Source organism: Belonocnema kinseyi, chromosome 8, assembly GCF_010883055.1.
Source record: "Belonocnema kinseyi isolate 2016_QV_RU_SX_M_011 chromosome 8, B_treatae_v1, whole genome shotgun sequence".
Classification (NCBI taxonomy): domain Eukaryota; kingdom Metazoa; phylum Arthropoda; class Insecta; order Hymenoptera; family Cynipidae; genus Belonocnema; species Belonocnema kinseyi.
In genome coordinates, this window is record NC_046664.1 from 53,966,185 (window position 1) to 53,982,182 (window position 15,998).

Sequence of the window (15,998 nt, forward strand, 5' to 3'; positions counted from 1 at the left end):
TCTAGTCGGGAGTGGTGCTGACTGAAAACAGATGATTTGGAGCGATTCGCGCGCCATCTGTTGGTCATTCTAAGGACTTATTGAACTACCCTCGTATATTCTAGTTTTGAACAGAATAATTTTTTAGATGTAGAACGAACAATCGTTGTTACAGTTCCTATGCACATTTGATCATTGCAGAGAATTTCTGACGCAATTCAAATTTTTTTCATATGTAGTATATTTAAGGCAAAAAGAGGAAAAACGAAAAGTTTTTTGAGAAAAAAAAGAGGATTTCATGAGGCATCCTAATGTATATCAATTAGAATAATTATTAAAATATTTGAGGACAAGAAAATTTTTTTTTTTCATATTCTTAAGCGACACATCCAGACTATTCAAAAAACAGTTTGATAATGCAACGTTAAGGTAATAAACCGTAATCCCTCTCAGGCATATTTAGGATGATAAGGAACGCATTTTTCGTCAAGTTACAAAAGGTCAACACGTAGTCCAATTAAAAAATAGTAAATTATAATACTCAATATTTTTTTCAGTGCTTAAAAATTACATAAAATATCGCCTTTACCGAGGAAATGAAGTGTTTTTACGCCTAAGCGTGTTTTAAATATAGTATCTCAGTTAAGCCTCGGCTTCGCCTCGTTCTTACAAAATCACGCTCGGTCGTAAAAAGAATTCGCTTCCTCAGTACGCTCGATATTTTATGTAATAAGAGTATATTTTTCGAGTTTTGTAATGAAATTTTGTATCTGGATTGGGATTAGTTTAATCAAGTACCACGTAAAAGAGTGCGCACGATAGAAAGTTACAAACGCACATGCGCGCACTCTACGGAGGTCAAAGTGCACTTTTTCTGTCTAGGCCGGTAAAGTACCCCACCAACAACAAAGACACTTTGCTACACAATATACTATTAACTAATCTCTATCTTTTCAAGTCTTTATTACAAAAATGGTATTACTTTTTTAAAAAAACCTTAAATCTATAACATATTTTACCACAATAGTCACATTACATATATGTAATGTTATAAGTGCATATATGAATTTAAAAATAACTACAACAAAATTTCTAATATCAAAATATTATTCTTATTTTTCCAACATAGACAAATTTAAAGTATTACAATTTACTATATAAACTACGCCGAAGAAACGAGGCGAAGCTGAGTTATTACAAACTCACGCTCGCTCCTACAAAGAGGAGTTCGCTTCCTTGGTGCACAATATACTATTAACTAATCTCTATCTTTTCAAATCTTTATTTTAAAAAACTTGAATCTATAACATATTTGACCACAATCGTTACATTACATATAAGTAACATTTTAAATGCATACATGAATTTAAAAAGAACTACAACAAATATACAATCTCAAAATATTGTTCTCATTTTTCTAACACTGAAAAATGTAAAGTATTATAATTTACTATATAAAGCACGCCGAAGAAAGAGGGCAAGGCAGAGTTATTGCAAACTCACGCTCGCCTGTAAAAAGAGGAGTTCGCTTTCTTTATGCACAATATACTATTAATTGATCTCTATCTTTGTAAATCTTCATTACAAAAATCTTATTACTTTATAAAAAAATAACTTAAATCTATAACATATTTTACCACAATATCCACATTATTTATAAGTAATGTTTCAAGTGAATATATAAATTTAAAAAGAACTACAAAAGATGTATAATCTCAAAATATAGTTCTTATTTCTCCAACCCTGCAAAAATTTAAAGTATTATAATGGATAAGTCTCGTGAGTGCATAATCAAATTTTTTTGTTAATAAAGTCCGGATGTGCCGATTGCAAACTGACAAACTATAATTAAATTTTATATGCCCTTAACCTTGAAAAAATTGTCGTCATCATTCCCAGACGTTAAAAAGCTTTAATTTCAATAGCATCACTCCATAATTTATAATTAATAATAATTGGTAAATATGTTTTTATCGGAAAGCTGTCGTGCCGCAGACAAAGTGGCCGATGAAAACTCTCGTACCAGGCTCGCCTCTTTTTTCCTACAAAGGCCCGGAAGCACAGAATTTCACCATTCCGAGAGTTCGAGCTGGTCTTTACCGGTTCGAGATTAATTCCCTGGAGTCCTCGTACCCAAAGAGTGAAACTCCAAACACGGTGCTACTCTACGCAACATCCAATGCCCTGGATCATCTCCCAGGCTCGTTTGAGGACCTTAAAGGAAAACGCAATCATTCCCTTAGATTCCAGCAACGCAGAAGAAGACGTCGTCTCACTGTTTCTTGGAGCAAGAGGTACAATTTTCCTTTTTCATAAATCTTTTTCTTCTCGACAGTCGATTCCTTATTGCGATAAGAAAAGTCCGTTATTTCCTACCGTTTTCATTCGATTCTATCTGTATAGCTGGTAGAAAAAACTTCACCTTTTTCCTCATTTGGCACCTAGTTAATTTATTATTGATCCATTTATGAGAACATGTTTGCGCTATGTTTGCACTATGCCATGTACTACAATAGAAAAATGACCGTGGTCAAATGATTAAAATCACAATGATTAAATCTTTCAGGATTAGTAGGATCCGAAATTTTAGTGTAAGATTAAACCAACTTTTTAAACTACCCTCCAGAATTAGTGGAATGAAATAAAACGGTAAAAATAGGTTAATATGATCTTTTTAGAAATATAGGTCCTTATAATCTCTATTTCAAACCCTGCCAAATTGTTTTACGGTTTTTTTGGTATTTAACGTTCTGACGAAAATTCTATACACACTGTTAAAAGTGTTTGGGATTTTACCACACTTTTACTATACCAGTGAAAGGCTAATTGGAAAGGCCGATATTGGAAGGTTAAATGGCAATACAAGTATTGCAATTTCACTTTACAATACCGGTATTGTAATTTTGCCTTACATCCACTTTAGTCCGTCTAGTAGAGCGGATGTGTGACCCACTATTTTAGTTATGAGGAAATTGGGTATTGCTATTCTAGTGCGTAACACACTCGACTTAGAGCTTGGTTGTCAGGGTTCGAATCTCCGCGCCTGCGAATTTCGATTGTCTTTAAAAACTTTCTTTCGCCAAATATCAGTACATGTCTGGTCTTGGAAAAATATACATATGTATATTTAGGAAGATCACGCCTCTTCGAATAAAGCACTACAAAAAATTTTTGAGGTTAAGAACTACGTCTGACCTATGACAATAGCTTTTTTCATATGTATGTTCTTAATCTTGAAAGACCTCTGAAAATTGTTTCCTAAATCTGAAAATACAGAACATTCGACTATTCTGAAAATAGATTTCAGGAATTGAGAAAATTTAGAAAAGAAATCGTGCAAAATCAAATTTAATTGACTCTAATTTATAGTGGTGGCTACATACTGATGCTTCTACTTAAATAATATATAAGAACTCATATACCACTGATACGTTTACTTTTTAGGTTCTCCAAATTTATATTCTTTTTATTTAAAATACCCTTAGATTTTTATTTCCTCACATTAAAAATATAAACAATTTGAAAATAAATTTTTGAGCCAATTTTTAAATCATGAAGATTTTTTCAAATTTTTGGAACAATAAGTAATAATTTGGAATTAAAAATGCTTGCAATTAAGCAAAACATATCGCATGAACTAGAAATTCTTTAAATTGGACAATTTTATTATCAAACTAAAATTGTCTTATTTATGATTCAAAGCGCTCGAAATTGAATAACCTTATTACTAATTCAATAATCTAGAAATCACCTGTTTTCAGATTAAAATGTCGACAATAGAGCAATATTTCAAACTACTCAAAATTAATAATAATAATAATAATAATAATAATAATAATAATAATAATAATATTGACTAGGACACTAGACTTGGACACTTGGACTTCATCTCAGAGGTCCGGGGTTCGATTCCTGAGCCGGTACCTCTGGAAATTTTTTAAAGTACCTTTACCGAGGTTCTGGTGGTTCGGAACCCACCTTAAGCTATAGGTCCCCCCATCGTGTACTTGACTGCAACCCAGTCCGTCAATGATGGGGTAAAAACCAGGCTTTGTCCAATATGTCTGGGCAAACTGCTTTCATGAGATCACTTGATTGCATTATAAAAATGCGTCCGTGACTGATGATATATACCGGGACAGCCCCGTGCAAAATGATCAAATAAAAATCCAACTCTAACCAAAAATTCCTTCGACATGTTGGGCAGTATAATCCTGTGACAACATTTCAACACAGAAATGTTTTTATAATAATAATAATTATTATTATTATTATAAGCCTCGGTGGCTCAGTTGGTTAGACCCCCGGACTTCACCGCAGAGGTCCGGGGTTCGATCCCTGAGCCGGTACCTCTGGAAATTTTTCAATGTACCTTTACCGAGGTTCTGGTGGTTCGGAACCCACCTTAAGCTATAGGTCCCCCCATCGTGTATTTGACTGCAACCCAGTCCGTCAATGATGGGGTAAAAACCAGGCTTTGTCCAATATGTCTGGGCAGACTGCTCTCATCAGATCACTTGATTGCATTATAAAAATGCGTCCGTGACTGATGATATATACCGGGACAGCCCCGTGCAAAATGATCAAATAAAAATCCAACTCTAACCAAAAATGCCTTCGACATGTTGGGCAGTATAAGCCTGTGATAGCATTTTAACACTGAAATGTTTAAAAATAATAAATCTTTATTTAGTTCGTAAAAAAAGATATGTACATGACCATCAGATATAACGTGAGAACCCAAAGGGAGAGATACAGCTTAAAGCTTCTTTGAAACCTAATTTCAATATATTAGAATTTGGGCTATTTAATTATAATGAAATTAAAATTGCATACTTTGTAACTAAAAAATAACAAATTAAAAATTTTTTATTTACATGATTTTTAACTCAATGCAATTAAAATTTTACATTCAATACTAAATTCAATGTTTCAAAGTCAAAGCTTCTGAAATTCTAGAATCTCACATTGTTCGTGTATTAAAAAATTCTAATTTTGAATAGAAAATCTTAAAAATTTAAATATTCTAAAAAAAACTTTACAAACTGAAGTAATTTCAAAGGGAAATTAAAAAAATTAAAACTTATGAATGAAAAAAATAAAAAATTTAATTATTCAGTTGCTGAAGTATCAATTTTAGATCATTCCATTTGGATCTTTTTTTGTAAATCAAAACACATTTCTTAACTTATTAAATTCCAAATGTTTTTTAATTAAAAATTTCAACTAAATATTGTTCAATTTTATATCATTCAGTTTTTTAATGCTCAACTAATAATTAGACAATTTGAGAAAATTACATTTTAAATTAAAAATTAATGTATTCAATATTTTGAACATATTCAATTAAGAAATAATTTCTTAATTTTTCATTGCTTTTAATTTATTCTAGAGGCATTCAGTTTAAGATTATTTTTCCACAAATTCTTTAAACGAGAAAGTCTGCAGTTATCAAGGCCTGATATTTTTAATATTTGAATCGGAAAATATTACCGATTCCGGAAGATTTCATTTTGAAATTGTTGAACTATTGAGGCTATCAATAAAAAATTATTGTACAATATTTGGACACAAATACTCAATATGTATCCAATTTTGTAAATTATTCAAACTTTAAGTCTTAAAAATTAAACAAGTCCAAAATTTGTTTAAAAATAAAAGCATTCTTAATTTAGGATGTTACTAAGTTGTTAAAAAATTCTTAATTTCTAAATAGTGTTTTATTATTCTTGAAATTCAAGCATTTTAATATAAGTTGCCATAAATATGATTTTCCAATTTTTGTGATTGATTATAAACGAACTGAGTATTTGATCAAATAACATATTTGGATTCGTCTCGAAAATATCAAGGTAAGTCATTTGTTAATAATTTTAAACGTTGCGAAGCATGATAAACAAACTAAGCGTCAGATCAAAAAAACATTAATTAAAAAATCTTTAAATCCATTTATTATGGAATAAAGCAAATGTACACTTATGTGTAATGACGTAAAAATATTGTTAATAACATTTTAAAAAAACATGTTTAGATATTTCCCACACGAATTCAAAGCTTTTTTCAGTTTTTTGATTGGACACTCATTTTGTTTCTAATGCTTTGCAAAGTTTGAAATTATTAAAAATGATTTAATTGTTTAAACAATATTGAAAAAAGGTGCACCTAGATATTTCGTAGATAAATTCAAAGGTGTTTTTGTTTTTAGATTGGATACTTAGTTTGTCAATAAAAATTTCCGAACATTAAAAAGTAATTTAATTGTTTAAACAATGTTTTCTTAAAGGTGCGTTTAGATATTTCAAAGACGAATCCAAAAATCTTTTTTTAATATTTTTTGAACGCTTTATTTATTTATAACTAATTACAAAAGTTTGAAATCTACATATAACTATGGCAAACTTCAGGGTCGTTATACGTCCGAGATAAGTCCAAAGGTGTTTTTGGTTATTCTATCGGATGTTTAGTTTGTTTATAACTATTTCAGAACATTAACAAATTAAGAAAATGTTAACAAATATTTTTTAACGCACGTCTAGATATTTTTTGAGTCGACTCCGAAGGTCTTAGTCCAAGGATCGTAAGATCCTAATAAAAAATTATTTCGATTGCCTCTCTGAAGAACACTTCATCTTAGAGATGCCAGGAATATTTATAATAATTGTATAATTAATTTTAGTTACAGAATTAATTTTTTGGTGATTTTATTTGTTGCAGTCAAATAGATCCCCATTTATCGAGTTATTGCCTTGAAGTCACATCAGGATCACAATATCACCCGCCTACTCTTTGCGCCGCCGAGAATTTTTTACCAAATCATCCGCGTATTGCGAGAGGAAGTGCTTTTAAAGACCAACAATACAGAGGTGAACCGGAAGGCTTGCATTGCATTCCTCAAACGAAACTGACACTTCATGGAATGAAATACAACACTAATTACAACTTTACTCTATACGTGGTTAGTAACTCCAACGTTTTTTTTTCTTGCTAAAGACGAAAAAATGTTCTCGTCAGAAAATCACAAATAACAATAATAATTTCATAAAGTGGGACGATGGTCGTGGGGGCTAAAGCGTTGGCTTTGGACCCACTCCTTCGGCTTGCGGGTTCGATTCCCGCCTCGCACTCTGGAAGAGTCTCGGTGGCCCATGCGGTGAACACACTAGCCCTAGCAAGGGAGTTGTTCATCTCCGGAGAGTCGTGGGACCGGTACCTCTATAGAAAAAGGTTTTCTCTAAGTACTTAAGGCTGTTGCTCTTGGTGGTTCGGAACCCACCTTAAACTGTAGGTCCCCCTTCCACCACCAAGTAAGTGTGTGGAGGGTGTGTAAAGGAATAGAGAAGGTGTAAGAAAAATGTAAACCCTTAGGGGACACATTAGAAGCTTCCAATAATAATTTCAGTCTTAACTCATGCTCTACACAAAAGAATTCATGAGCATTCATAATTTTATTAAAGACAAGTAAATATTGTAAATTAAATGTGGGGGAAACCTCCCTGCAGTGGATAGTCATTAATTAAGCGCACGAATAATAGAAAAAAATTAATTTAAATTTATAAGCACCTATAGTGTCTTAACTATTAATTAAATTAAAACAATTATTTTACATATATCAATATTTTTAATTAATGATGATCTTCTGTAGGTTGCATTTTCCAGTGTAGGGCGGTTTCCCCTACTTATCGAAGTAATTAATTTTTTAAGAAGAATGTTTAAAACCGATTTTTTTTCCTTAGATTAATATGAGGAATAATGTGTCAAACAGAGTAGCCACGGAAATGTTAAAATTTCGCAAAACTCCAACCCAAACTCTACGTAATGGACGATATACAACAGTCAATTTGAAAAAGAGTGATGGGCTCATTAATTTTCAGTACACTCCACAGGATAATATGACGACAATATTTCATATTCTACCGTGTGGTGGAGGAATTGTTACCGCAAAATTAAGAGGGGCTGGTATTGTTCCACAGGTAAACTATACTTTATTTACCTTCATTTATTAACTTTTTTTCATGTGTTTATTTAAACTCTACCATCGATATCATTCACAGAAAAGATTCTTTGAAAACAGGGTAAAATAGTGTAACCGAATTTCCTAACGTCTACAAAAGTATGCATTCCACAGAAAATTCCACTGCATTTTTTTAGATTTCTTCACTTTTGACATTTTATATTTGACCTTTGTCCTATCAGCTCTTTTTGACCTTACACCTCTGAAGAATTTTTCTAACCCTTCACCTTTAACATTTGACCTTTGTCACTTAAACTATGAAATATACATGATTTTTGACCTATCAACTTCCGCTTACGATATATGACCCCTGACCTTAGGTATATAATCTCTAACCTATGACCTTTTAATTATAGTCTAAATGTTGACCTCTGATCTCTGCTTTCTCTTTGCCTTTGACATCTCATATTTTAAAAATGTATTTTTTTACAAATGTAGTTTTTTAATTGATGAATTCTGAATCAAAATTGTATAGATACTCTTACGAATTTGAGTCCAAAGCACATGAAGAAATTTATAACAATTCCAGATAAGGTTAATTAATACAATATAAATAAAAAAAATGTTAATAAATAAAATTCGAATTGATTGCGTTTAAAAGGCTTCAGTTTAAATTAAATTTTAAATTAAAAAAACACATTTTTTAAAGCCATTCAATTGATTAGAATTGAGTGAATTTAGAAGAATTCGAAGTAATTCTGAAGAATTTAGCAAGAGATTAGAAAATCAACAGAATTTCCAAATATTCCTAATGTTTTTAAAAAATTCAGGGTGAATTTTTAATTAATTTAAGCGAGTTGGAATATATGTAAAAAATCCAAATATTCAAGTTATTTCAGTCAAATTGGAATGAATTTACAACAACTCTACGGAATTCAAGAGACTTTGTTGGAATTCATAAGGATCTGAGAGAAAATAATTTAATGAGAATTTGAAAGAATATAATTTCATATAATTTTAAAAATAAAAACATTTCCAGGGAATCGAGAAAAATAGGAGGGAACATAATTCACTGGGAATCCAACAGAATTTAAGTGAATTAAAAAAACACGTGAAGAATCAACGAAGTCGACAAAATTCGAGTAAATTTGCATAAATATAAGGAAAATGTGGAAAGTTCGACGAAATTCATAAAAATTCAAGGTGCTTTTTGAAAAATTTAATATATTCCATTGATTTCAGTCAAAATAAAGTGAATTTAGAGGAATTCAAAAGAATTTGATCAAATGTATAAGATTTCAAGTAGAGTTTAAACGACTTTAGTGAAAATTACATTTTTTTAACTAATAAGAATTCAAGGAATGCATAAGAATTCGAAAGAATATAATTTCTTAAGAATTTTAATTTTACAAAATTTTACAAATAACAAAATTTCCATTGCATTATGAAGTAGTGTGAATTTGCATAAATTTAAGCAAATTGATAAGAATTCGATGAAATTTATATAACTTCAAGTGAATGTTGGAAAACTCAAGGTGAGCTTAAGGGTCTTTAGGGTGAAATATAAAAAAAAAACTAAAAAAGTTCCTTTGAACTGAGTGAATTTAGACGAATTAAAGTAAATAAAAAAATCTGTGTAAGTTAAAAAAATGTAAAGGAGTCTTAAAGAATGTAAAGGTATTCAGGATGAATTGATAAGAATTATGAGTGAAATCTAAATGAATTACAATTAATTGAAAACAAAAATTAAAAATCCAAGATGTTCCATCCATTTTAGTAAAATTGGAATGAATATAGAGGAATTAAAAAAAAATTTTAATTTGATAACATGTGTAAAAATTCAAGTTGACTTAAGAGGAATTTAAAAACAAAATGAGTAAAATCCAAAAAACTCCCGTTAAAAAAAAGAGTGAATAAAATTATTCCATAAGAAGCTGACAAAATCTACAAGAATTCAATTTGAATTTAAAAGCAGTGCAGTTCCGAATAGCTGAATTCTCCGGATTTATTTAAACACCGCATACTTATGTACTTTTATGCGCTGATTACGAATTTGACAGTGAAAATTGGTGACTAGGCCATCTTTATGATGAAACCATGCTAAAACCATAAAAGTCGTAGTTACGTTTATCTAAGCCAATATGCAAAATGTCAAAAAATGTTCTTTACAAAAGCTCTAGCTTCCATTGAGGTACATATTTTTTGATTCGAATTTTTTTTTCTGCGAGTGATAGTTTTCGAGAAAATGAATGATAAATCGATTTCCATTTAAAAAACTCCCATAAACATCATGGATTTTTTTTAACGCATTTTTTCCAGGAGTAATATTTTCCAAGACAATTAGTGATACATCTAACGATCAACTATTCCGGTACTGTGCATTACCGTGGCAACAGGCCCTGAGTGGCGACAAGAGTAATTAGGCAGCTCTGTGACCAATTACAGAAATAATGCTAGTCAAATCCCTACCATTTCCCCCTAGCCATTTCCAGCTTCTCGTGGGGAGCGGATAGGCACCATTGTGACTGGCTACAGAAATAATTTTGGTCAAACCCCTACCCAATTTCTAAGTCCCATGGAGGCGGGAAGGCACCCCTGTGACTGGTCAGAGAAATAATGTTGGTTTAACCCCTACGCCTTTTCCGGGTCCCATGGGGGCGGGGAGGCACCCCTGTGACTGATCAAAGAAATAATGTTGGTTTAACCCCTACGCCTTTTCCGGGTCCCATGGGGGCGGGGAGGCACCCCTGTGACTGGTCAAAGAAATAATGTTGGTCAAACACCTACCCCTTTTCCAGGTCCCGTGGGGTGGGAAGGCATTGCTGTGACTGGTCACAGAAATAATTCTGGTCAAACCCTTACCCCTTTTCCAGGTCCTATGGGGGGCGGGAAGGCTCGTCTGTAACTGGTCAAAGAAATAATGTTGGTCGAACCCCTACCCCTTTTCCAGGTCACATGGAGGCGGGAAGGCAACCCTGTGACTGGTCACAGAAATAATTTTGGTTAAACCCCTGCCCCTTTTCCAGGTCCTGTGGGGGCTGGAAGGCACCCCTGTGACTGGTCACAGAAATAATGTTGGACAAACCCCTACCCTTAAGGTTCTTTTTTTCATAATAATCGATGTATCACTAATTTTCGCGAAAACTATCATTTGCAGATAAAAATGTTGGAAACAAAAAATGTGTAACTTAATGAGGTATACAAATTTTTTCAAAATATTTAACGGTTTTGTGCGCATTGGCTTACATGAACGCAAAAACCCATAGTATTTTTCAAAAAGACAAATACAAAAAAAGAAGTGAAAATAGTGATTTTGTCTTAAAAAAGTGACTGAAAAGTGATTTTAGAAAAATGTGAGGCACTTTGTGAATTAAAACACGTCAGTTTGTAGCAAAACCTAAGAAATATATCTCTCCTTTCAAAAAATTGAAAAACAATTAATTTAGGTTGCAGAAGTGGTGGGACATGCAGCAATAAAAGCACCACCCTTACCACCAGGAAAGCAGTACACTTTACGAGTCTCAACAACTCAACACGAATTAATGAAAGTGTCTCTAATCAAAGTTCTAGCCACAGATGAAGGCTCCATACCTTATCCAGAGGTCAGTATAAATAATTTAGAAAAATAATTGTTTGCAAATAAGACTTAAAAAGGGAACTTCGGAATTCTGTTTGCATTTATACTCAGCCCAGTAATAGTTTTTTAGCAAATTTACAAGGGAGCGTTCACATCCCTGCGGGAAGAAAAAAGATGTTGATCCTGTTTTTTTGAATAATTTTGAATCTTTATGGTATAAAGAGATAGAGAAAATGTATCCCATTCTATCTCTTTGTCAATCAAAATTCACGTCTATCTTTTTCAATGCCGTCTTTTCTATGTGTAGTATTCAATATAAATTAACGTCTTCTTTTCAATCTCCTCTATCTCACCACATCCTTTATATGTTTTTGTTAATCTTTTGCTATCTCTGTCAGTCTAAATTCCCGTCTATCTTTTCCAATCTCCTCTTCTCTATGTCATCCTATACTGCATCTATCAACGTTTTTCTATCTCCTGGCCAATCTAAATTGACGTCTATATTATCAATCTCTTCTATCTCATCCTATCTTTTACACGTTTATGTCAATATTTTTCCATCTCTGTTAATCTAAATTCCCGTCTATCTTTTCAATCTCCTCTTCTTTATCTCATACTATCCTACGGCTATCATACGCTATCTCTATCTATTTTTAAATCTGAATTCACGTCTATCTTCATCAATATCCTCTTCTCTATCACATCTTATTCCTTACCTATATACGTCAATATTTTTCTAGCTTTCTGTCAATATAAATCTTTTTTAATTTCTTCTTTTTTACCTCATCGTATCTTATTTCTATCAAGATTTATATTTTTCCATTCATTTGCCAACCTTCTCTTCTCTATCACATCCTATACTACATTTATTGAAGTCAATATTTTCTATCTCTGTTAATCTAGATTGCCGCTTATCTTTTCATTCTCATCTTCTCTATCTCATCCTATACTATATCTATCTACATGTTTCTGTCTCCTCATCAACCTAAATGTACGCCTATCATTTTCAATCTTCTCTTCTCTATCCCTTCCTATCCTTTATTTCTTCACCTTAATCTTTTTCTATATATTTGTCAATCTAACTTTCCATCTGCCTTTCTCAATCTCCTCTTCTTCATCTCATCTTATCTTACGTCTATCAAGTTCCATCTATATCTATTTTATAATCTAAACTTACTTCTATATTTTTCAATACCCTCTCCTCTATCTCATGATATTCCTTATCTATCCACGTGTATATTTTTCTTTCTGTCTTTCAATCTAAATCTCTTAATTTCTTCCTGTCTACCTCATCGTATCTTAAATCAATCAACGTTTATCTTTTTTTAATCCCTTCTTCAATCAAAATTCACGTCTATTTTTTCAATCTCCTCTTCTCTATATCATCTCTTATTGCCTCAATCAACGTTTTTGTATCTCTACGAATTAAAATCTTTTTTATCTCTTCTGCTCTATCTCGTCGTATCTTAAGTCAATCAACGTCTATCTTTCTCTATCTGTCTGCCAATCGAAATTCACGTCTATTTTTTCAATCTCCTCTTCCGTATCTCTTCTACTCCTTTATTTCATCCTATCTTACGACTATCAAAGTCTATCTCAATCTGTTTTTTAATCGAAATTCAAGTATACATTTTTCAATCTTCTCTTCTCTATCTCATCCTATCCTAGGTCTATCAAAGTTTATCTTTATCTATTTTTCAATCTAAATTCGTGTCTATGTTTTTCAATATCTTCTTCTCTAACCCACCTTATTCTTTATCTATCTACGTCAATATTTTTCTATCTCTCTGTCAATATACATGTTTTTAAATTTCTTATTCTCTATCTAATCGTATCTTACATTCAGCAACGTTTATCTTTCTCTATCTCTTGGCAAATCTAAAGTCACTCCTATCTATTTCTATCTCCTCTTCTTCATCTGATCCTATCCTTTATCCGTTTATTTCAATCTTTTTATATCTTTGCTAATTTAAATTATCGTCTATCTTTTTCAATATTTTCTTCCCTATCTCATCCTATCCTTTATTTATCGACGCTTATCTTTTTCTCTCTCTTTGTGATTATAAATTCCCATCTATCTTTCTCAATCTCCTCTTTTTCATCTCATCCTATCCTGCATCTATCAAAGTTTATTTCACATATTTTTTAATCTAAATTCACGTCTATCTTTTTTCAATACCCTCTCATCCATCTTATCCTATTCCTTATCTATCCACGTCCATATTTTTCTATCTCTCTGTGAATCTATACCTTTTTTAATTTCTTATCCTCTATCTAATCGTATCTTACATCTATCAACGTTTATCTTTTTCTATCTCTTTGTCAATCTAAATTTACATTTATCGCTTTAAATCTTCTTTTCTCTGTGCCATCCTATCATTTATCTATTCATGTCAACTTTCAGGTTTTTCCGCTAGGTGAGTAGCACTAAAAGTAACCAGCAATATAAATAACTTGAGGTCTATTAGCAGAAACTCGGCGAACCGTTTCGCCATATTAGAAACTGTTGTCGACTAGGGTATGGTAAAAGGTAAAGAAAGGGATAGAAAATTACTAAGATTAGAGATAGCAAATGCAAAATTCTTCAAAATCGTTAAAATTGACTGAAATGTTTCTGAAAAATTTCAAAAATCAATCAAAATATAAAAATGGCCTTAAGATCTCCTACATATTTTTTGGAATTTTTATCAATGTTTTTAAATATTTTGAAAAATTCCTTAAAGCTCAATTTTTCCAAATACAAAACTAGCTCAATTTTTTCAGGATTCTTAGGTAAATTTTCGTATTGTCTTGGAATCTATTAAAATTCTTGTAAAGCCTCTAAAGTTCTTGTTTGAAATCTTTAAAAAATCTATATTTTTAAATTTTATCTAAAAATTCATTTTTAAAAATAAACCATTTTAAATTTCCTCATGAAACTTAATTTTTTTAATCTTTTCAGAACTTGTAAAAATTCTAATATTTTAACATTATTTACACTTTTTCTAAAATTCTACCAAATTACACAAATTGCTTAAAAATAAGTAAGATTTTTTTTAATTCTAGAAATTACACTGAATAATTATTTGTTTTATTCGTTTTTATTATGTAATATTTCATATGTCGTACATAAACTCGCGAAATTCCTATAAAATGATTTAAGCTCTTTGGAAATCCTTTAAAATTCTCGGAGATTCTGTAAATTGTCTTAAAATCCTTGAAATTGCTCGAAAACCCTTAAAATCTCTTAAAATCCGTGTAAATCTTTTGAGTCTCTTGAAATCCCTTAAAATTCTTTCTAATATTGGGAAATCCTTTGAGATTCCGCTAACCTTTGGAAATCCTCTAAAATTCGTAGACATACTTTTGAATCTTTAAAAATGCATTTATCTTAAAATCCTTTGACATCCCATAAAACCATGTAAACCTCTTAAAATACATTAAAATTTCTTTAAATTCTTTGAAATCTTGAAAAAATTGTAAATCCTGTGCTTTTTTTGTATTAATAAAATCCCAATACAATCTTCGAAATTCCTTTAAAATCCTCTGATATCCTAAATAATTCGGTAAAATACATCGGTATCTTTTAAATTTATTTTAAAATTCTTTAAAATTGCCTGACTTATTTTGAAATAACCCAAAATCGCTTAAAAGCCCATAAAATATCTTGAAAACTCTCAAAATCCCTATAATTCTGCCAAAATTGTTGGTATCTCTAGAAACATCTTTTCAAATATTTTGAAATACATTAAAATTATAGGAAACTTTTTCAATCTTTTCAATTCCTTTGATATATTGTTTACATTAAAAATAATTTATATTTTCTTGATATGTTGAATAAAAAATATAAAATCCTATATAAGAAGAGGGAATGGGGGAGGGGCACAGCAGTTTCAGGAATAATTAGAATAGGGGGTTTAAATGTTCAAAAATCACTCGTACGTATTTAATGGATGATCCCTATTAAAATATGAAGAAATAGTACAATAAAATGATATGATGATAGAAAAAAATAGAATAAAAATAAAAGAAATTCTCTATTCTTATTATCATAATATTTATAATTTGAAATTAAAGTAATAAGTGATATTTTTCAACAAAAAATTGAATAATGAATCAGGATTTTTAAGCTGCTTGACCAATTTCATCCGATCTTCAGACCCCCCACCCCCCCTAAAGAACGTCCCAAACTCTGGGACCCCCCCCCCCTCATTTTTCATATTTTTACTTTTCTTTCATCATTATGAAATTATAAGAAATTAAAGCCCTCGTCAACTTGACAAAAATAAATTCTTATATTCAAAAATAGAACTTTCTGTCAAAACCTACGTTAAAAAACGTCTTGCAATGCCAGATGGTCTTCCTCGGAATCGTTGAATGGCGCTGCAATCGCCTGAATCACCGCGGGAGAATTCGAAGTAGCCTACATCAGAAAAGAAATTTTAAAAAATGGACCCCATTACATGGAAATGATTAAATTTGAAAAAGTGGACGGCCAAACATGGATTGACC

General features: G+C 31.3%; 1 protein-coding gene across 1 annotated transcript in view; it reads left to right on the plus strand.

Moving 5' to 3' along the window:
- Positions 1 to 15,998, plus strand: part of LOC117179022 (protein NDNF) — a 47,931-nt gene that overhangs the window by 27,309 nt on the left and 4,624 nt on the right. The window contains exons 3-6 of the mRNA XM_033370646.1: positions 1,961 to 2,273; positions 6,694 to 6,934; positions 7,713 to 7,949; positions 11,377 to 11,532. Of these exons, the coding sequence (XP_033226537.1) occupies positions 1,961 to 2,273; positions 6,694 to 6,934; positions 7,713 to 7,949; positions 11,377 to 11,532 (947 nt within the window). The remainder of the gene's footprint in view (positions 1 to 1,960; positions 2,274 to 6,693; positions 6,935 to 7,712; positions 7,950 to 11,376; positions 11,533 to 15,998) is intronic.